The sequence below is a fragment of the Entelurus aequoreus genome, linkage group LG15, assembly GCF_033978785.1.
Source record: "Entelurus aequoreus isolate RoL-2023_Sb linkage group LG15, RoL_Eaeq_v1.1, whole genome shotgun sequence".
In the NCBI taxonomy this organism is placed as follows: domain Eukaryota; kingdom Metazoa; phylum Chordata; class Actinopteri; order Syngnathiformes; family Syngnathidae; genus Entelurus; species Entelurus aequoreus.
The window spans coordinates 4,281,867-4,305,863 of record NC_084745.1 but is presented as its reverse complement, the minus strand read 5'-3'; the positions used below and the strand labels follow the sequence as shown (position 1 = coordinate 4,305,863).

General features: G+C 40.3%; 1 protein-coding gene across 1 annotated transcript in view; it reads left to right on the top strand.

Annotated features, from left to right (window-relative positions):
• LOC133629697 (sorting nexin-16-like) overlaps window positions 1-23,997 on the top strand; it is a 53,571-nt gene that overhangs the window by 29,256 nt on the left and 318 nt on the right. Inside the window, exon 8 of the mRNA XM_062020601.1 lies at window positions 11,630-11,746. Within this exon, the coding sequence (XP_061876585.1) occupies window positions 11,630-11,735 (106 nt within the window). The 3' untranslated portion in view covers window positions 11,736-11,746. The remainder of the gene's footprint in view (window positions 1-11,629; window positions 11,747-23,997) is intronic.

Sequence of the window (23,997 nt, the reverse complement as noted above, 5' to 3'; positions counted from 1 at the left end):
CGGTTCGATAAGAGGATTCGATAATAGGCTTGAACTCGATAATTTCTTATCAAACATCATCCCTATATGAGGCATAAATAACCAACTGGTATGTTAACGTAACATATTATGGTGAGAGTCATTCAAATAACTATAACATATAGAACATGCTATACGTTTACCAAACAATCTGTCACTCCTAATCGCTAAATCCCATGAAATCTTATACGTCTAATCTCTTACGTGAATGACATCAATAATATTATTGGATATTTTACGCTAATGTGTTCATCATTTCACACATAAGTCGCTCCTGAGTATAAGTCGCACCCCCGGCCAAACTATGAAAAAAACTGCCACTTATAGTCCGAACAATACGGTATATCCAGCCAGAATATATCGGGATAAGACTTTTGGTCCATACGGCCCAGCCCTAGGACCACCATTACTTCTCTTCTCGTAGGTCTTCTTCTATAATGACTGTTGTTTTCAGTTGTTGCTTCTTCTTTGATTGTGTTAGCTTACTTCTGTTCATGTGACAGTTCTGGCTTGGAGGACTAGAGTCTAGCACAGTGGGACACAACCCTGACGTGTGTAGTGTTGATGTCATCATAGCACCGCCCACACCGGTGTTTTTCAACCTTTTTTGAGCCAAGGCACATATTTTTTTCATTAAAAAAAATACGGAGGCACACCACCCGCAGAAAAGGTTAAAAAATTAGAAACTCCACCAGGTTGTCGTGCCTTATTTTGAGTTTGTTGTTGTTTCCTGTGTGTAGTGCTTTAGTTTGTGTCTTGCGCTGTTATTTTGGTGACCCTTCCTGTTTTGTTGGTGTTCTCCTGTAGCAGCTTCCTTTGAGTGCTATTGCCCGCACCTGCTTTGTTTCCGCAATCAAGACTATTGAAGTGGTGCGTACGCTATCCTTCTTTGTGGGGACATTGTTGATTGTCATGTCATGTACGGATGTACTTTGTGGACGCCGTCTCTGCTCCGCACGCTGTAAGTTTTTGCTGTCGTCCAGCATTCTGTTTTTGTTGATTTTGTAGCCAGTTCAGTTTTACTTTTGTTTTGCATCCCTATGCTTCAGTGCCTTTTCCTAGCAGGACTTGCCTTTTGTTCATTTTTGGTTTAAGTGTTAGATACCTTTTTACCTGCACGCCGTCTCCTGCTGTGCTCTGCATATTGGGATCACGACAAACCATGCTCGACGCGTTACGACTTCTACAAAGCAATGCTGCCGCCTACTGATATGGAAGAGTATTACATGGTTACTCTGCCGAGCTCTACACAGCATAGACATTAGACAACGGCACATTATATAATTACTGATTTGCAAAAAAGATTTTTTGGATCAGATAGGTGAAGTTGCATCATTTCCCACGGCACACCAGACAATATCTCACGGCACACTAATGTGCCGCGGCACAGTGGTTGAAAAACACTGGCCTACACAATAAAGGTCTGTTTTTGATCAGTGTGGGGTACAGGTAACAAACATACCACTTTATATACAGACAATATGTGTAAGTACTCCCAATACACAATTTGAGGAGCATATTATCAGACTTTGAGTTAAAAAGACAACAATTTGGATTTATTGTGAAGTTGAAACAAAAGGCTCCAGTTGGGCGTAACGGCCCATATTTGAGGTGTTTTGGCCTTTTATGTACAACAAAATACTTATCAATGTCATTGATACTTCTGTTTTTACCATTGGTGGGCTTCTTCTTCCTGTATTTTATAGATTTGTTTTAATTCAGCTTATTTAAGTTTTTAAAAATTTAACATATGTTTTATTTACCGTAATTTCCGGACTATAAGCCGCACCTGACTATAAGCCGCACCAGCTAAATTTAGGGTAAAATACAGATTGCTCCATATATAAGCCGCACCCGACTATAAGCCGCAGGGTTTTGATGTGTAATTAGCGTAGTATATAGGGGTTCCTGCTACCAAGGAGGGGATTGTCGGGACAGAGATGACTGTTTGGGAACGCAAAGCGTCCCATTTATTAACAATAAATCTTTCAATCATTCAATCCAACTTTCACATCTTTGACATGGCGAACAGCATTCGTGCAGAGTACAAATAATACAACGCTGCAAAGTAATACAAAGTGCTCGCCTGTACGTTATCAAAATAACCAGCCTACCGGTATATGAAAAGTCAGTCTTTAATCATTGTGTCATCGTCTTCCTCCTGTGTACTAAAACCACCCAAATCCTCTTCATCGGTGTCGGAGAAGAACAGGCCGTAAATAAGCCGCACCCTTGTATAAGCCGCAGGGAGCAGAACGAGGGGAAAAAGTAGCGGCTTATAGTCCGGAAATTACGGTAAAAAGTGGGCAACAATTTTTAGAACTTAATGACATTAAATTCACAAATATTAGTGACCAAATACAATCCTAGCAAGCATAATGTAGGTGATACCATTCAGTTTTTCTTGCCTCATAAATGTAAAGAAATTGACAAAAGACTCGCTGCATAAGTTTGGCACAACATGTGACACAAACTGGTGCAAAGTATCTGAAAGTATAGTATGACTCCAGTAATGAAAGTTGCAGGCAGAAGGATTGAATCAAGTCGTCTGGACAAATGTATTGTGCCTGTTGAACAGATGTCTTCACGCCATTTTCCTCACACGCTAAAGCAGGGGTCACCAACGCGGTGCCCGCGGGCACCAGGTAGCCCGTAAGGACCAGATGAGTAGCCCGCCGGCCTGTTCTAAAAATAGCTCAAATAGCAGCACTTACCAGTGAGCTGCCTCTATTTTTTAAATTTTATTTATTTACTAGCAAGCTGGTCTCGCTTTGCTCTACATTTTTAATTCTAAGAGAGACAAAACTCAAATAGAATTTGAAAATCCAAGAAAATATTTTAAAGACTTGGTCTTCACTTGTTTAAATAATTTCATTAATTTTTTTACTTTGCTTCTTATAACTTTCAGAAAGACAATTTTAGAGAAAAAATACAACCTTAAAAATGATTTTAGGATTTTTAAACACATATACCTTTTTACCTTTTAAATTCCTTCCTCTTCTTTCCTGACAATTTAAATCAATGTTCTAATAAAAAAAAAAATTTTATTGTAAAGAATAATAAATACATTTTAATTTAATTCTTCATTTTAGCTTCTGTTTTTTCAATGAAGAATGTTTGTGAAATAAATCTAGAAAATCTGTAGAATCAAATTTAAATCTTATTTCAAAGTCTTTTGAATTTCTTTTAAAATTTTTGTTCTGGAAAATCTAGAAGAAATAATGATTTGTCTTTGTTAGAAATATAGCTTGGTCCAATTTGTTATATATTCTAACAAAGTGCAGATTGGATTTTAACCTATTTAAAACATGTCATCAAAATTCTAAAATTAATCTTAATCAGGAAAAATTACTAATGATGTTCCATAAATTATTTTTTTAATTTTTTCAAAAACATTCGAATTAGCTAGTTTTTCTCTTCTTTTCTTCGGTTGAATTTTGAATTTTAAAGAGTCGAAATTGAAGATAAACTATGTTTCAAAATTTAATTGTCATTTTTTTCGTGTTGTCTCCTCTTTTAAACCGTTCAATTAAGTGTAAATATCATTAATTATTAATAATAACATAGAGTTAAAGGTCAATTGAGCAAATTGGCTATTTCTGGCAATTTATTGAAGTGTGTATCAAACTGGTAGCCCTTCGCATTAATCACTACCCAAGAAGTAGCTCTTGGTTCAAAAAGGTTGGTGACCCCTGGTATAGAGTGTATTTCTTTCAAGTTAAGACTAGTTTAAAGTTATCTTCATTGAAAAGTACAGTGCTTTTCCTTCAAAAATAAGGACATTTACATGTGACCCCAAACTTTTGAACGGTAGTGTATTTCTGTCAAATTGAGATTTGTTGACTAAATTGCCAGTTGATTTCTGTCTCTGTCAACATGCATTTGTGTTTTTGGGTGGTTTTTTTATTTTTTATTAATCAGTCCAACAGAATAATACACAATAATACAATTGATTGATTGATTGATTTAGACTTTTATTAGTAGGTTGCACGGTGAAGTACATATTCCGTACAATTGACCACTAAATGGTAACACCCCAATAAGTTTTTACACTTGTTTAAGTCGGGGTCCACTTAAATTGATTCATGATACAGATATATACTTTCAGATATATACTATCATCATAATACAGTCATCACACAAGATAATCACATTGAATTATTTACATTATTTACAATCAGGGGTGTGGAGGGGGGGGGGGGATATGGACATCAAGTAGTGGAGAGAGAGAGAGAGAGAGATCAGAAGGCATAAGAAAAAGTATCTGCATTTGATTGTTTACATTTGATTATTAGCAATCCGGGGAGGGTGTTAGTTTAGGGTTGTAGCTGCCTGGAGGTGAACTTTTATTGCGGTTTTGAAGGCGGATAGAGATGCCCTTTCTTTTATACCTGTTGGGAGCGCATTCCACATTGATGTGGCATAGAAAGAGAAAGAGTTGGGAATCTGGGTTTAACGTGGTTAGTGGAGCACCCCCTGGTGTTGTGGTTATGGCGGTCATTTACGTTAAGGAAGTAGTTTGACATGTACTTCGGTATCAGGGAGGTGTAGCGGATTTTATAGACTAGGCAATAACAGTACAATTCCAAAACCAAACCCGGCCCAGCAACATTCAGAATAGCAATCAACAGAGTCATTGAGAGGACACACAAACATGACACAAAACAATCCAAAAGTAGTCAAACAACAATAAGTAACGTCAACAACAGTATCAATATTAATAAGAAGTCCAACATAACAGTGATTAAACATTGACATTATCATCACAGCCATTTATAAAAAATGTAAAGGCCTACTGAAAGTCACTACTAGCGACCACGCAGTCTGATAGTTTATATATCAATGATGAAATCTTAACATTGCAACACATGCCAATACGGCCGGGTTAACTTATAAAGTGACATTTTACATTTCCCGCTAAACTTCCGGTTGGAAACGTCTATGTACGATGACGTATGCGCGTGACGTCACGACGGCAACGGAAGTATTCGTACCCAATGTGTCACCATACAAACTGCTCTGTTTTCATCGAACAATTCCACAGTATTCTGGACATCTGTGTTGGTGAATCTTTTGCAATTTGTTTAATGAACAATGGAGGCTGCAAAGAAGAAAGTTGTAGGTGGGATCGGTGTATTAGCGGCCGGCTGTAGCAACACAACAAAGAGGACTTACTTGGATAGCAAACATCTGTGATCGGGTGAAGTCCTTCGTCGCTCCGTCGATCGCTGGAACGCAGGTGAGCACGGGTGTTGATGAGCAGATGAGGGCTGGCTGGCGTAGGTGGAGCACTAATGTTTTTAGCATAGCTCTGTGAGGTCCGGGGCCGTACTTATCAAGCTTCTTAGAATTACTCCTAAGAAGTCTGCTAAGAGTTGACTTAAGAGTAAATAAATTCTTCTTCTTCTGAAAGCTGCACTTAAAAGTTAGTTATCAAGCGTCTTACTCACACTTTCAGCGAAGTGTAGGACTGAATCTTAAGTGTCACACTCAGAGCTGAATTACGACATTACTATGTGCCGTAAACGCAATTTTAGGTGACGTCATTTCTGTGTCCATAGAAATGACCAATCACGGAAGGGAATCCGTTGTCTAAGTATAAAGAAATATCTTGGAAATATTTAAGTGGACAATGGGAGTGTATATTTTGACAATAAACTACAAAATAATACAAAACAAACTAGTCCCCGCCGGCACTCACGCTACCGCTCCCTCTCTTCTCTCGCCCACACACTCACTGACGTCACTCACCTCACGGCCACACACATACGCTACTGTCATAACATTTTCTTTCCAATTCATTCATTAGGCAACTAATTTGAAACTGGTGTGGGTGGCTCTATATATACTAGCCCACTGCAGACACATGCAGAAATCAACAAGGAATCGAAAAGTATTAAATCTGTGACAAAAATAATATCCGCTCTGTCTAAACGATACCGTTTGATCAGCTGCTCGTCATCAAAAAAAAAAAAAACATTGTTCCGTTCCCTGAACGTTGGCGCACGTCTCTCTCGCCTCAGTGCCATCCCCTGCTGGCAACTCCTAACCACTTAAGACACCTCTGAAGGTCTCTTAAATATCGTGGAGAGTAGGAGTGATTCTTAGACTTAAGAACGTTGATAAAAAGCTTTTATTCTTAAGTTTGAGAGTAGGACTAAATTTCGCAAATTCTCAGGACTTAAGTGTAAAATGGCACTCTAAGAAGCTTGATAAGTACGGCCCCCGGTTGCTAAGTTAGCTTCAGCGTCGTTAGCAACAGCATTGTTAAGCTTTGCCAGGCTGAGAGTTATTAACCGTGTATTTACATGTCCACGGTTTAATAGTATTGTTGATCTTCTGTCTATCCTTCCAGTCAGGGGTTTATTTATTTTGTTTCTATCTGCATTTGAGCCAGATGCTATCACGTTAGCTCAGTAGCTAAAGAGCTTCGCTGATGTATTGTCTTGGAGATAAAAGTCACTTTGAATGTCCATTTCGCGTTCTCGACTCTCATTTTCAAGAGGATATAGTATCCCAGGTGGTTTAAAATACAAATCTGTGATCCACAATAGAAAAAGGAGAGAGTGTGGAATCCAATGAGCCAGCTTGTACCTAAGTTACGGTCAGAGTGAAAAAAGATACGTCCTGCACTGCCTCTCTAGTTCTTCACTCTAACGTTCCTCATCCACGAATCTTTCATCCTCGCTCAAATTAATGGGGTAATCGTCGCTTTCTCGGTCCGAATCTCTCTCGCTCCATTGTAAACAACGTGGAATTGTGAGGAATACTAGCTCCTGTGACGTCACGCTACTTCCGCTACAGGCAAGGCTTTTTTTTAATCAGCGAGCAAAAGTTGCGAACTTTATCGTCGATTTTCTCTACTAAATCCTTTCAGCAAAAATATGGCAACATCGCGAAATGATCAAGTATGACACATAGAATGGATCTGCTATCCCCGTTTAAATAAAAAATGTCATTTCAGTAGGCCTTTAATAAAAACATTTAAACAATGAACAATAGTGTCACATCTCATAAGTTTGACAACACATTGTGTCCAATATTTACCACAAAGATTTAAAAAAAAAAGGTCATATTTTAGGTTCATTTAATAGTTGAAACAAATTGAAATAATGGATCCCATATTCCAATTTATGACTCATTATTATGTCCACTAAATGCAGTTGTTTTGGTTAGTTATTGTCTCAATTGAGTGAGGGGAAGATGTAGGTGGTTGGACAATAAGTCTGCCAAAAAGGAGCGATCATGTAAATGATTTATTATAATTGTGAGGAAAACATGGATCTGCAAGGGGGCTCAGACTTTGTTGTCTTGTAAAGCTTCATCCACGGAACTGTCAACATCATAAGATGTCGTCACCTCTCACTGTCACAATGCACCACTGGCTCCAAAGATCAGCCCCTAGGGCCGTGATCAGCCATTCGGTTCTGAAAGCTTCTACTGTGAAGCCATGGTGTCATGGCGTCCACACGCACATTTTTGCCCTTTTAGACCAAGTCACATGAAAGCAAGCTCATTTAAGACGTCGCTTGTTGCTTTTTGAATTGTTTCAAGTAAAGGTCTGCAAAAGTAACTCTAAGCCAATATCTCTTGGACACTTTCCCAGCACTGTTTGAAAATGTCTCATCAAATATCAAATCTAGTGCTTGAACTTTCAAACATTTTTGGCATGGGAATTTTTTTATTTTTATTTATTTATTTATTTTTTTCCCCCCCATAATGTCCTGTCCAGCTTCTCAGGCAAATCATATAGCAGATGTAGATGTAGATGTAGATGTAGATGTAGATGTAGATGTAGATGTAGATGCCCATATCGGCTGTTCAGATTTACTTTACAAAAGAGAAGTGTAGGATACTTCTCTTGCTGCCTTATTTGTATTTGACTTTATTAAATGTATTTATATTATCATTTGGTGCAGCCGGGCCGGAGCAGGAGGGGATAGAAAGAGAAGAAAAGGAAGACAGAGGGGGGAATTGTGGGGACAAGAGGGGGATTAGACAGAGAGACAACAACAACAACAGCAAACACAACAACAACAACAGAGCAACATCAGCAAATACTACATGTACAAATATGATGGTAAAAGTAATAGCAAATAAGCAGTTAGCGAAAATTAAAAAAAAAAAAAAAAATACAGAAATGACAATGAGCATTATTACACTAAAAATGGAGCAATACAAATATCAATAGAAATAGTGCTATTGATAATAAACAATACCAGTACTTTACCTTTATTATCAACAATACAATTGTTCAAATGCAACAATACATATACGTCATGATAACTTGAGATACGAAAGAATGCAGAAAAATGGAGGGGAAGAAAGAGAAGCAACCTACATTAACCTTGTAGATTGTTATAGTAACCTTAGGTTAAGCTTTGTCAGTGTGCCATGTGTTATACCCAGTTTACCCTAGGGCAACAACGTTAATATATGTTTGATGAAACGGGATTATGTGCATGAGTGTATGTGTGCATATGTACTTGTATATGTACAGTATGTGTATGTGTGTGTTTGTACAGTGAATGTATATGTACAGTATGTGTATATGTGTGTTTGTACAGTGAATGTATATGTACAGTATGTGTGTGTATGTTTGTACAGTGAATGTATATGTACAGTATGTATATATGTATGTTTGTACAGTGAGTGTATATGTACAGTATGTGTATATGTATGTTTGTACAGTGAATGTATATGTACAGTATGTGTGTGTGTATGTTTGTACAGTGAATGTATATGTACAGTATGTATATATGTATGTTTGTACAGTGAGTGTATATGTACAGTATGTGTATATGTATGTTTGTACAGTGAATGTATATGTACAGTATGTGTGTGTGTATGTTTGTACAGTGAATGTATATGTACAGTATGTATATATGTATGTTTGTACAGTGAGTGTATATGTACAGTATGTGTGTGTGTATGTTTGTACAGTGAATGTATATGTACAGTATGTATATATGTATGTTTGTACAGTGAGTGTATATGTACAGTATGTGTATATGTATGTTTGTACAGTGAATGTATATGTACAGTATGTGTGTGTGTATGTTTGTACAGTGAATGTATATGTACAGTATGTATATATGTATGTTTGTACAGTGAATGTATATGTACAGTATGTGTATATGTATGTTTGTACAGTGAATGTATATGTACAGTATGTATATATGTATGTTTGTACAGTGAATGTATATGTACAGTATGTGTATATGTGTGTTTGTACAGTGAGTGTATATGTACAGTATGTGTATATGTATGTTTGTACAGTGAATGTATATGTACAGTATGTATATACAGTATGTTTGTATAATGAGTGTGGCATGGGAAATAATAAGAATAACAATATTCTGTTCTAATTGAGCGTACATAGGGCCGAAGAAAAATAAATCAACTGGGATCTCGATTCACTCTAATTTGTCATTTTCATGCTGCGCATCGTCGGCATGACAACCAGCACTTCCTGGGCGAATGGCATTTGTTGACAAAGTGGTGACCCTCGCCTCGTCCTTGTTTGTGAATGACTGAGCATTTCATGGAAGCTGCTTTTATACCCAATCATGGCACCCACCTGTTCCCAATTAGCCTGTTCACCTGTGGGATGTTCCAAATAAGTCTTTGGTGAACATTCCTCAACTTTATCAGTATTTATTGCCACTTTTTGAAACATGTCGCAGGCATCAAATTCCAAATGAGCTTATATTTGCAAAAAAATAACAAAGTTTCTCAGTGTGAACATGAAATATCTTGTCTTGGCAGTCTACTCAATTGAATATAAGTTGAAAAGGATTTGTTGTATTCTCTTTTTATTTACCTTTTACACAACCTGACAACTTCACTGCTTTTGGCTTTTGTACATATACATATATATGTATATATATATGTATATATATATATGTATACACATTAAATTATACATTTATCATACAATATTTTATGAATATATAATATTTGTCTATCATATATAGACGAGACTAGACTTCCTTTTTATTGTCATTCAAATTTGAACTTTACAGCACAGTCAAGAACGAAATTTCGTTACATAAGCTTATGGTAGTGCAGGATAAAAAAGCAATAAGGTGCATATATAAATAAATAAATATATATAAATATACACTAGCGTTCAAAAGTTTGGGGTCACATGTAAATGTCCTTATTTTTGAAGGAAAAGCACTGTACTTTTCAATGAAGATAACTTTAAACTAGTCTTAACTTGAAAGAAATACACTCTATACATTGCTAATGTGGTAAATGACTATTCTAGCTGCAAATGTCTGCTTTTTGGTGCAATATCTACATAGGTCCATTTCCAGCAACTATCACTCCAGTGTTCTAATGGTACAATGTGTTTGCTCATTGGCTCAGAAGGCTAATTGATGATTAGAAAAGCCTTGTGCAATCATGTTCACACATCTGAAAACACTTTAGCTCGTTACAGAAGCTACAAAACTGACCTTCCTTTGAGCAGGTTGAGTTTCTGGAGCATCACATTTGTGGGCTCAATTAAACGCTCAAAATGGCCAGAAAAAGAGAACTTTCATCTGAAACTCGACAGTCTATTCTTGTTCTTAAAAATGAAGGCTATTCCACAAAACTGTTTGGGTGACCCCAAACTTTTGAACGGTAGTGTATATAAATAAATAAATAGATCACTGTACAGATAAATATATTGCACTTTTCCACATGCGTCCACGTTTATGGATGCATGTTGTATTGTCTTTTTTATTCCAGCTAGTTAATCCATTTTGGGGGGAGTTGAGGGGATCATTTAATTATGATGCGTTTGAGAATTATGATGAGTCTTACGACGTGAGGGAAGAAGCTGTATATACCGTAATTTCCGGACTATAAGCCGCACCTGACTATAAGCCGCACCAGCTAAATTTAGGGGAAAATACAGATTGCTCCATATATAAGCCGCACCCGACTATAAGCCGCAGGGTTTTGATGTGTAATTAGCGTAGTATATAGGGGTTCCTGCTACCACGGAGGGGATTGTCGGGACAGAGATGACTGTTTGGGAACGCAAAGCGTCCCATTTATTAACTATAAATCTTTCAATCAAACTTTCACATCTTTGACATGGCGAACAGCATTCGTGCAGAGTACAAATAATACAACGGTGCAAAGTAATACAAAGTGCTCGCCTGTACGTTATCAAAATAAGCAGCCTACCGGTATATGAAAAGTCAGTCTTTAATCATTGTGTCATCGTCTTCCTCCTGCGTACTAAAACCATCCAAATCCTCTTCGTCGGTGTCGGAGAAGAACAGGCCGTATATAAGCCGCACCCTTGTATAAGCCGCAGGGACCAGAACGAGGGGAAAAAGTAGCGGCTTATAGTCTGGAAATTACGGTAATCTATTCCCATCATGTGTGTTAGAGGAAATGGCAGCAACAGTTTAGAATGTGCAGTTCTTCTCCTGAGAGGAACATGTGATGTGCTTCCAGTAAAGTTGAGTAGAGCTGCTGTGGCAAGAAGAAACACATGTACGTCCTCCTCCTCCTCCAAGGAGATCTGTGGATTTTGTCAGCACTTTTTTGGGTGTGACTGTCAACACTTGCAGTGACTTGATGGATCACCTCTGCTTCTCCTCTGCAGCGAGACACGCGAGGTCCACTTGGCAAGAACCTCTGCCTGTTGGTGTGGACCTCCACCCAGCGCCTCTCCCCCCGTCATCCACGTCACCCAGCTGACGGAGCCTTGAAACCACCACAGGTCTTCTGTTCCCATTCTATTCCAGCCTGCAGCTTTCCTTTCCCTGCCTGGATCTGTCCTGCTCCTCCCTTCATGCAGATAGCACCTTTGGATCTGTCCTGCTCCTCCCTTCATGCAGATAGCACCTTTGGATCTGTCCTGCTCCTCCCTTCATGCAGATAGCACCTTTGGATCTGTCCTGCTCCTCCCTTCATGCAGATAGCACCTTTGGATCTGTCCTGCTCCTCCCTTCATGCAGATAGCACCTTTCTCCTACGTGCTGCTGTTGATAGCACTTTTCTTTCTAGGCTGTCAAAGTAGTTTTATGAAAACGGTTCTGCCACAGACGGTTCCACTTATTCCTCTATGGTTTCCATACGGCTCACAGGATATTAGATGTTATCTACTGCGGAGATCTTTTTACAGATCTGGAATCACTGAACGCAAGACACGACCTAAACTCCTTATCTTGAAAAGACTGACTTTGGCTTCTTGCCTAAAAAATGACACTACTGTCAGTTTATAGAATCATCCCAAGAAGGTCCTTCTGTCAAAGTGTGTAGATGACAACACCAGAAGGTCCTTCTGTCAAAGTGTGTAGATGACAACACTAGAAGGTCCTTCTGTCAAAGTATGTAGATGACAACACTAGAAGGTCCTTCTGTCAAAGTGTGTAGATGACAACACCAGAAGGTCCTTCTGTCAAAGTGTGTAGATGACAACACCAGAAGGTCCTTCTGTCAAAGTATGTAGATGACAACACTAGAAGGTCCTTCTGTCAAAGTGTGTAGATGACAACACCAGAAGGTCCTTCTGTCAAAGTGTGTAGATGACAACACCAGAAGGTCCTTCTGTCAAAGTATGTAGATGACAAAACCAGAAGGTCCTTCTGTCAAAGTGTGTAGATGCTGAGTTGTTTTAGTTGTGCATGCACGTCACTGCCGTTAAGAGTCCAAACTTGAGTTGACTTGTTAGAATTGTAGAATGCAGGAAGGTCCTGGTTGTTCATTTCAAACATCTCATCTTGCTCTTTTCTCATCTTTATTCTTACTTTCGACAAACAATTAGCAGTGTAGTGTGTGTCTTATATTGACTTCCACACGCATCAAAACCAAAAGGCATGAAGTTGTGACAATCACGTACAACAATACCTCGGTGGCGTTTGCTCAAAGGTCAGATGGAGACCAAATCCTGCAAAAACCGAAGCAAGAAATCACTTCAAGTCAAAGAATCTCCTCCAGTCACCCCCAATTATTACCTTTTCCTATTTACTTATTATAGTTCTACATGCAGAAAATGATGAAAGGAAGATTTAAACATCACCTACAAGACTCTTCTTGGTAAAGATGGATGCAACATTTGTACTTAGTGACAAGTTCTTTCTTAAAGGGGAACTGCACTTTCTGGGGGGGGTTTGCCTATTGTTCATAATCATTATAAAAGAAATGACTGATTTTTTTTTATTTATGCATTCTAACTTGTAAATAAATGTAAATAACGAGAGGTCCTCTATTGCAGCCATGAAATCCAATTAAAAAAACCTTGAAAAAGTGCCAACAATACTCCATTTACATTTAGTGACTTGAATATGAACGACTATTAGTGAGAATGTTATTACAAGTGCTAACGCAGACCAACTATTTATTAAGATTAAAGATTAAAGGCCTACTGAAATGATTTTTTTAAATTTAAACGGGGATAGCAGATCCATTCTATGTGTCATACTTGATCATTTCGTGATATTGCCATATTTTTGCTGAAAGGATTTAATAGAGAAAATCGACGATAAAGTTCACAACTTTTGCTCGCTGATAAAAAAAAGCCTTGCCTGTAGCGGAAGTAGCGTGACGTCACAGGAGCTAGTATTCCTCACAATTCCCCGTTGTTTACAATGGAGCGAGAAAGTGACGATTACCCCATTAATTTGAGCGAGGATGAAAGATTCGTGGATGAGGAACGTTACAGTGAAGGACTTGAGAGGCAGTGATGGACGTATCTTTTTTCGCTCTGAGCGTAACTTAGGTACAAGCTGGCTCATTGGATTCCACACTCTCTCCTTTTTCTATTGTGGATCACAGATTTGTATTTTAAACCACCTGGGATACTATATCCTCTTGAAAATGAGAGTCGAGAACGCCAAATGGACATTTAGTGCCTTTTATCTCCACGACAATACATCGGCGAAATGCTTTAGCTACGAGCTAACGTGATAGCATCGTGCTTTAACTGCATATAGAAACAAAAGAAATAAACCCCTGACTGGAAGGATAGATAGAAAATCAACAATACTATTAAACCGTGGACATGTAAATACACGGTTAATGCTTTCCAGCCTGGCGAAGGTTAACAATGCTGTGCTAACGACGCCATTGAAGCTAACTTAGCAACCGGACTGCACAGAGCTATGCTAAAAACATTAGCTCTCCACCTACGCCAGCCAGCCCTCATTTGCTCATCAACACCCGTGCTCACCTGCGTTCCAGCGATCGGCAGAAGGACGAAGGACTTCACCCGATGCGTTTGGCGGCCCGGAGACGTAGGAAGTCAAGGTGAGGTCGGCGGCTAGCGCGGCTAGCGCTACAACAAAGTCCTCCTGGTTGTGTTGCTGTAGTCCGCTGCTAATACACCGATCCCACCTACAACCGTCTTCTTTGCAGCCTTCATTGTTCATTAAAAAAATTGCAAAAGATGTCCAGAATACTGTGGAATTATGAAATGAAAACAGAGCTTTTTGTATAGGATTCTACGGGGTACCATAACTTCCGTTACTCGGACTTCGTCACGCGCATACGTCATCATACCGCGACGTTTCAGCCGGATATTTCCCGGGAATTTTAAAATGTCACTTTATAAGTTAACCCGGCCGTATTGGCATGTGTTGCAATGTTAAGATTTCATCATTGATATATAAACTATCAGACTGCGTGGTCGCTAGTAGTGGCTTTCAGTAGGCCTTTAAAGTACCAATGATTGTCAAACACACACTAGATGTGGGGAAATTTGTCCTCTGCATTTGACCCATCCCCTTGGAGAGCAGTGAGCAGCAGCGGTGGCCACGCCCGGGAATCATTTTGGTGATTTAACCCCCAACTCCAACCCTTGATGCTGAGTGCCAAGCAGGGAGGGAAACGGGTCCCATTTTTACAGTCTTTGGTTTGACTCGGCTGGGATTTGAACTCCAACCTACCCATCTCAGGGCGGACACTCTAACCACTAGGCTATAGCGGCGCCGTGACCACTAGCGTGCGTAACGCACCTGTACGAAAGGTGAGGTAGCGTTGTATGTCCTACATCACTTTGCTAGAAGAAGTCATGCAGAAGAAATGGCTGCCAACATTTCCAGGAATGCAAATGTGTTGTTGTTGTTGTTGTTGTTGTCTGGCCGTCATGTCACCTGCACTTTCACATCCTAACATGCTGACACCACTACGCTGCACCTGTGCTGAACATGTTGACAGCACTACGCTGCACCTGTGCTGAACATGCTGACACCACTACGCTGCACCTGTGCTGAACATGTTGACAGCACTACGCTGCACCTGTGCTGAACATGCTGACACCACTACGCTGCACCTGTGCTGAACATGCTGACACCACTACGCTGCACCTGTGCTGAACATGCTGACACCACTACGCTGCACCTGTGCTGAACATGCTGACACCACTACGCTGCACCTGTGCTGAACATGCTGACACCACTACGCTGCACCTGTGCTGAACATGTTGACACCACTACGCTGCACCTGTGCTGAACATGCTGACACCACTACGCTGCACCTGTGCTGAACATGCTGACACCACTACGCTGCACCTGTGCTGAACATGTTGACACCACTACGCTGCACCTGTGCTGAACATGCTGACACCACTACGCTGCACCTGTGCTGAACATGTTGACACCACTACGCTGCACCTGTGCTGAACATGTTGACACCACTACGCTGCACCTGTGCTGAACATGTTGACAGCACTACGCTGCACCTGTGCTGAACATGTTGACACCACTACGCTGCACCTGTGCTGAACATGTTGACACCACTACGCTGCACCTGTGCTGAACATGCTGACACCACTACGCTGCACCTGTGCTGAACATGTTGACACCACTACGCTGCACCTGTGCTGAACATGTTGACACCACTACGCTGCACCTGTGCTGAACATGCTGACACCACTACGCTGCACCTGTGCTGAACATGCTGACACCCCTACGCTGCACCTGTGCTGAACATGCTGACACCACTACGCTGCACCTGTGCTGAACATGTTGACACCACTACGCTGCACCTGTGCTGAACATGTTGACACCACTACGCTCCACCTGTGCTGAACATGTTGACAGCACTACGCTGCACCTGTGCTGAACATGTTGACACCACTACGCTGCACCTGTGCTGAACATGTTGTTTGCAACTTGAGTGGGCAAATGTGATGGCGTCTGGCACATTGGAGAGGTGTTCTCTTCACGGATGAATCGCTGTTGTCAGGGTTCAGGGCAGATGGCAGACAGCGGGTGTGGGTGTGGGTGTGGGTGTGGGTGTGGGTGTGGGTGTGGTTTGCTGATGTCATCGGTGTGACTCGAGTGGTCTCCTCAAGGAAGTCATTCCCCTCCAATTTGTGTTTTGTTGTCAGCTTCTGGCTGAAGCAGTGTGCCAACCCTAAAGCCAAAGAAAAAGCCAAAGTCACATAAATCAAGAACCCTGCTGCGGGCGCTGCAATGGAATGTTTCTTCACTCTTTGATGTTTGGTCCTCTCAACTTCAAAGTGTCTCCATCATCCTTCACTTCTTGTGAGAACCCAGCTGGACTGAAGCCAACAGAGGTCAGAGGTCAGATGGACGGGACATTAATGGGTGTTGCATGTGAAGGTCTAATAGTTGGATGCAACACCCAAACAAAGCTGCTTGAAGGCCTGCAAAGACTGCAGCGGACATGAAAGCCCACAAGAGCATCAATCACAAAGTGAGAAGCACAAAGTGCTCGGAATGTGACAGTCAGCCAATTAAAGCCTCAAATTGTAGCTATCGACAGTCCAAGGATCGCCAATCGACACATCAATGTCACGTCTTTCATGTCTGGGCTGACAAGTCAAGTTGTTGTTGATGAAGGAGCTTGTGGAAGTCTGCAGGCACATCAGGACATGTTTGGAAGGACTTTCCCTCGGACTGAGAGGGCACTGGAAGCTGATCTGGACTAAACGCTGTCACGTGGGGGGGGGGGGGTGGGGGGGTGTGGGGGTGTGGGGGGGGTCTACAGCTGCTGCGGGGTTGTTCTTCCGATGCAACAACGACTCCGGACGACAGCGTGAAGGTGAGCTCGGATTTATTCAACATAAATCACTCAAACTATCACAAACACAAACAATAAAGCAAAAAGGCAAGCGTGCCTACAACACAAAAGAAGCTGCTAGTTAGCAGAAGCTAGGACCTGGACTAGGACTTACTTGAAGCTAGGACCCGGACTAGGACTTACTTGAAGCTAGGACCTGGACTAGGACTTACTTGAAGCTAGGACCCGGACTAGGACTTACTTGAAGCTAGGACCTGGACTATGACTTACTTGAAGCTAGGACCTGGACTATGACTTACTTGAAGCTAGGACCTGGACTATGACTTACTTGAAGCTAGGACCTGGACTAGGACTTACTTGAAGCTAGGACCTGGACTAGGACTTACTTGAAGCTAGGACCTGGACTAGGACTTACTTGAAGCTAGGACCTGGACTATGACTTACTTGAAGCTAGGACCTGGACTAGGACTTACTTGAAGCTAGGACCTGGACTAGGACTTACTTGAAGCTAGGACCCGGACTAGGACTTACTTGAAGCTAGGACCTGGACTATGACTTACTTGAAGCTAGGACCTGGACTATGACTTACTTGAAGCTAGGACCTGGACTATGACTTACTTGAAGCTAGGACCTGGACTAGGACTTACTTGAAGCTAGGACCTGGACTAGGACTTACTTGAAGCTAGGACCTGGACTAGGACTTACTTGAAGCTAGGACCTGGACTATGACTTACTTGAAGCTAGGACCTGGACTAGGACTTACTTGAAGCTAGGACCTGGACTATGACTTACTTGAAGCTATGACCTGGACTATGACTTACTTGCAGCTAGGACCTGGACTATGACTTACTTGAAGCTAGGACCTGGACTATGACTTACTTGAAGCTAGGACCTGGACTAGGACTTACTTGAAGCTAGGACCTGGACTAGGACTTACTTGAAGCTAGGACCTGGACTAGGACTTACTTGAAGCTAGGACCTGGACTATGACTTACTTGAAGCTAGGACCTGGACTAGGACTTACTTGAAGCTAGGACCTGGACTATGACTTACTTGAAGCTAGGACCTGGACTAGGACTTACTTGAAGCTAGGACCTGGACTATGACTTACTTGAAGCTAGGACCTGGACTAGGACTTACTTGAAGCTAGGACCTGGACTAGGACTTACTTGAAGCTAGGACCTGGACTAGGACTTACTTGAAGCTAGGACCTGGACTAGGACTTACTTGAAGCTAGGACCTGGACTAGGACTTACTTGAAGCTAGGACCTGGACTAGGACTTACTTGAAGCTATGACCTGGACTAGGACTTACTTGAAGCTAGGACCTGGACTAGGACTTACTTGAAGCTAGGACCTGGACTATGACTTACTTGAAGCTAGGACCTGGACTATGACTTACTTGCAGCTAGGACCTGGACTATGACTTACTTGAAGCTAGGACCTGGACTAGGACTTACTTGAAGCTAGGACCTGGACTATGACTTACTTGAAGCTATGACCTGGACTAGGACTTACTTGAAGCTATGACCTGGACTATGACTTACTTGAAGCTAGGACCTGGACTATGACTTACTTGAAGCTAGGACCTGGACTATGACTTACTTGAAGCTAGGACCTGGACTAGGACTTACTTGAAGCTAGGACCCGGACTAGGACTTACTTGAAGCTAGGACCTGGACTAGGACTTACTTGAAGCTAGGACCTGGACTATGACTTACTTGAAGCTAGGACCTGGACTAGGACTTACTTGAAGCTAGGACCTGGACTATGACTTACTTGAAGCTATGACCTGGACTAGGACTTACTTGAAGCTAGGACCTGGACTAGGACTTACTTGAAGCTAGGACCTGGACTATGACTTACTTGAAGCTAGGACCTGGACTATGACTTACTTGCAGCTAGGACCTGGACTAGGACTTACTTGAAGCTAGGACCTGGACTAGGACTTACTTGAAGCTAGGACCTGGACTATGACTTACTTGAAGCTATGACCTGGACTAGGACTTACTTGAAGCTATGACCTGGACTATGACTTACTTGAAGCTAGGACCTGGACTATGACTTACTTGAAGCTAGGACCTGGACTATGACTTACTTGAAGCTAGGACCTGGACTAGGACTTACTTGAAGCTAGGACCCGGACTAGGACTTACTTGAAGCTAGGACCTGGACTAGGACTTACTTGAAGCTAGGACCTGGACTATGACTTACTTGAAGCTAGGACCTGGACTAGGACTTACTTGAAGCTAGGACCTGGACTATGACTTACTTGAAGCTAGGACCTGGACTAGGACTTACTTGGTCAGCAAGAGACATGAACCAGTGCGACATAAAGACAATGCAGGCAGAACGAGTGATGAACAAAGATAGACTTAAATAACAGTGACATGATTGGTGAAAACAGGTGAAAACTAATGAGTAACCATGGAAACAAAACAAAACAAGGAAGTGAAACCAGGAAGTAAGGAAGTCCAAAACTAACAGCATAACTAAACAAAACGTGATCCGGACCACGGATCTGGACTAAACGCACACTTCCTGTTCAGTGCAAAGTATTAGCAATCCAAATAAAATACCACTTTTCTTACCCATTGGTGCCTGTTTTGGTGTATTTAGGATCCACACGAGTCCTGGAAATGTGAAGTCAAACGATGGTGGAGATGTTTAGAAAACAATCTTGCCTTCCTTCATACCTTCTCCAAATTTGAGTAACTCGTGACATATTTGTCCGGAGTTACCTCAGCGGATATCTTCTAAATACACCAAAGCAGTGAAGTTGTCAGGTTGTGTAAATGCTAAATAAAAAGAGAATACAACAAATCTTTTTCCACTTATATTCCATTGAATAGACTGCAAAGACAAGATATTTCATGTTCACACTGAGAAACTTTGCAAATAATCATGAAGTTAGAATTTAATGGCAGCAACACATTGCAAAAAAGGCATTTTGACCAGTGTGTTACATGGCCTTTCCTTTGAACAACACTCAGTAAAGGTTTGGGAAGTGAGGAGACACATTTTTGAAGTGGAATTCTTTCCCATTCTTGCTTGATGTACAGCTTAAGTTGTTCAACAGTCTCCCTTCTCATATTTTAGCTGCCACACATTTTCAATGCCTGGACTACAGGCAGGCCAGTCTAGTACCCACACTCTTTTACTATGAAGCCACGCTGTTGGAACACCTGGCTTGGCATTGTCTTGCTGAAATAAGCAGGGGCGTCCATGAAAACAACATATGTTGCTCCAAAAGCTGTATGTACCTTTCAGCATTAATGGTGCCTTCACAGATGTGTAAGTTACCCATGTCTTGACCACTAATACACCCCCATACCATCACACACTAATACACCCCCATACCATCACACACTAATACACCCCCATACCATCACACACTAATACACCCCCATACCATCACACACTAATACACCCCCATACCATCACACACTAATACACCCCCATACATCACACACTAATACACCCCCATACCATCACACACTAATACACCCCCATACATCACACACTAATACACCCCCATACCATCACACACTAATACACCCCCATACCATCACACACTAATACACCCCCATACCATCACACACTAATACACCCCCATACCATCACACACTAATACACCCCCATACCATCACACACTAATACACCCCCATACCATCACACACTAATACACCCCCATACATCACACACTAATACACCCCCATACCATCACACACTAATACACCCCCATACCATCACACACTAATACACCCCCATACCATCACACACTAATACACCCCCATACCATCACACACTAATACACCCCCATACCATCACACACTAATACACCCCCATACATCACACACTAATACACCCCCATACCATCACACACTAATACACCCCCATACATCACACACTAATACACCCCCATACCATCACACACTAATACACCCCCATACCATCACACACTAATACACCCCCATACCATCACACACTAATACACCCCCATACCATCACACACTAATACACCCCCATACATCACACACTAATACACCCCCATACCATCACACACTAATACACCCCCATACCATCACACACTAATACACCCCCATACCATCACACACTAATACACCCCCATACCATCACACACTAATACACCCCCATACCATCACACACTAATACACCCCCATACCATCACACACTAATACACCCCCATACCATCACACACTAATACACCCCCATACATCACACACTAATACACCCCCATACCATCACACACTAATACACCCCCATACCATCACACACTAATACACCCCCATACCATCACACACTAATACACCCCCATACCATCACACACTAATACACCCCCATACCATCACACACTAATACACCCCCATACCATCACACACTAATACACCCCCATACCATCACACACTAATACACCCCCATACCATCACACACTAATACACCCCCATACCATCACACACTAATACACCCCCATACCATCACACACTAATACACCCCCATACATCACACACTAATACACCCCCATACCATCACACACTAATACACCCCCATACCATCACACACTAATACACCCCCATACCATCACACACTAATACACCCCCATACCATCACACACTAATACACCCCCATACCATCACACATGCTGCCTTTTACACTTTCACCCTAGAACAGTCCGGATTGGGGTCACCCAAACAATTTAGTGGAATAGCCTTCATTTCTAAGAACAAGAATAGACTGTGGAGTTTCAGATGAAAGTTCTCTTTTTCTGGCCATTTTGAGCGTTTAATTGACCCCACAAATGTGATGCTCCAGAAAGTCAATCTGCTCAAAGGAAGGTCAGTTTTGTAGCTTCTGTAACGAGCTAAAGTGTTTTCAGATGTGTGAACATGATTGCACAAGGGTTTTCTAATCATCAATTAGCCTTCTGAGCCAATGAGCAAACACATTGTACCATTAGAACACTGGAGTGATAGTTGCTGGAAATGGGCCTCTATACACCTATGTAGATATTGCACCAAAAAGCAGACATTTGCAGCTAGAATAGTCATTTACCACATTAGCAATGTATAGAGTGTATTTCTTTCAAGTTAAGACTAGTTTAAAGTTATCTTCATTGAAAAGTACAGTGCTTTTCCTTCCAAAATAAGGACATTTACATGTGACACCAAACTTTTGAACGCTAGTGTATGTATGTACATATGTATATGTATGTATGTATGTATGTATCTAAAGTATGTGTATGTATGTATGTATGTACATATGTATAGTATATGTATGTATGTATGTATCTAAAGTATGTGTATGTATGTATGTATGTACAGTATGTATGTAAAGTATGTGTATGTATGTATGTATGTACATATGTACAGTATATGTATGTATGTATGTATGTATCTAAAGTATGTGTATGTATGTATGTACATATGTACAGTATATGTATGTATCTAAAGTATGTGTATGTATGTATGTATGTACAGTATGTATGTAAAGTATGTGTATGTATGTATGTATGTATGTACATATGTACAGTATATGTATGTATGTATGTATGTATGTAAAGTATGTGTATGTATGTATGTACATATGTACAGTATATGTATGTATGTATGTAAAGTATGTGTATGTATGTATGTATGTATGTATGTATGTAAAGTATGTGTATGTATGTATGTACATATGTACAGTATATGTAGGTATGTATGTATCTAAAGTATGTGTATGAATGTATGTATGTAAAGTATGTGTATGTATGTATGTATGTACATATGTACAGTATATGTATGTATGTATGTATGTATCTAAAGTATGTGTATGTATGTATGTACATATGTACAGTATATGTATGTATGTATGTATCTAAAGTATGTGTATGTATGTAAAGTATGTGTATGTATGTATGTACATATGTACAGTATATGTATGTATGTATGTATGTAAAGTATGTGTATGTATGTATGTACATATGTACAGTATATGTATGTATGTATGTAAAGTATGTGTATGTATGTATGTATGTACAGTATGTATGTATGTATGTAAAGTATGTGTATATATGTATGTATGTATGTACATATGTACAGTATATGTAGGTATGTATGTATCTAAAGTATGTGTATGTATGTATGTATGTACAGTATGTATGTAAATTATGTGTATGTATGTATGTATGTACATATGTACAGTATATGTATGTATGTATACATCTAAAGTATGTGTATGTATGTATGTATGTACAGTATGTATGTAAAGTATGTGTATGTATGTACATATGTACAGTATATGTATGTATGTAAAGTATGTGTATGTATGTATGTACATATGTACAGTATATGTATGTATGTATGTATGTAAAGTATGTGTATGTAAGTATGTATGTATGTACAGTATGTATGTATGTAAAGTATGTGTATGTATGTATGTATGTACATATGTACAATATATGTAGGTATGTATGTATGTAAAGTATGTGTATGTAAGTATGTATGTATGTACATATGTACAGTATATGTATGTATGTACAGTATGTATGTCAAGTATGTGTATGTAAGTATGTATGTATGTACAGTATGTATGTAAAGTATGTGTATGTATGTACATATGTACAGTATATGTATGTATGTATGTATGTAAAGTATGTGTATGTATGTATGTACATATATACAGTATATGTATGTATGTATGTATGTAAAGTATGTGTATGTAAGTATGTATGTATGTACAGTATGCATGTACATATGTACAGTATATGTATGTATGTATGTAAAGTATGTGTATGTATGTAAAGTATGTGTATGTAAGTATGTATGTATTTACAGTATGTATGTACGTATGTACAGTATATGTATGTACAGTATGTGTGCATGTATGTATGTAGGTATGTACAGTATGTATGTACGTACAGTATGTATGTATGTACGTATGTACAGTATATGTATGTATGTACTCTACACACCTGTCGCTGATT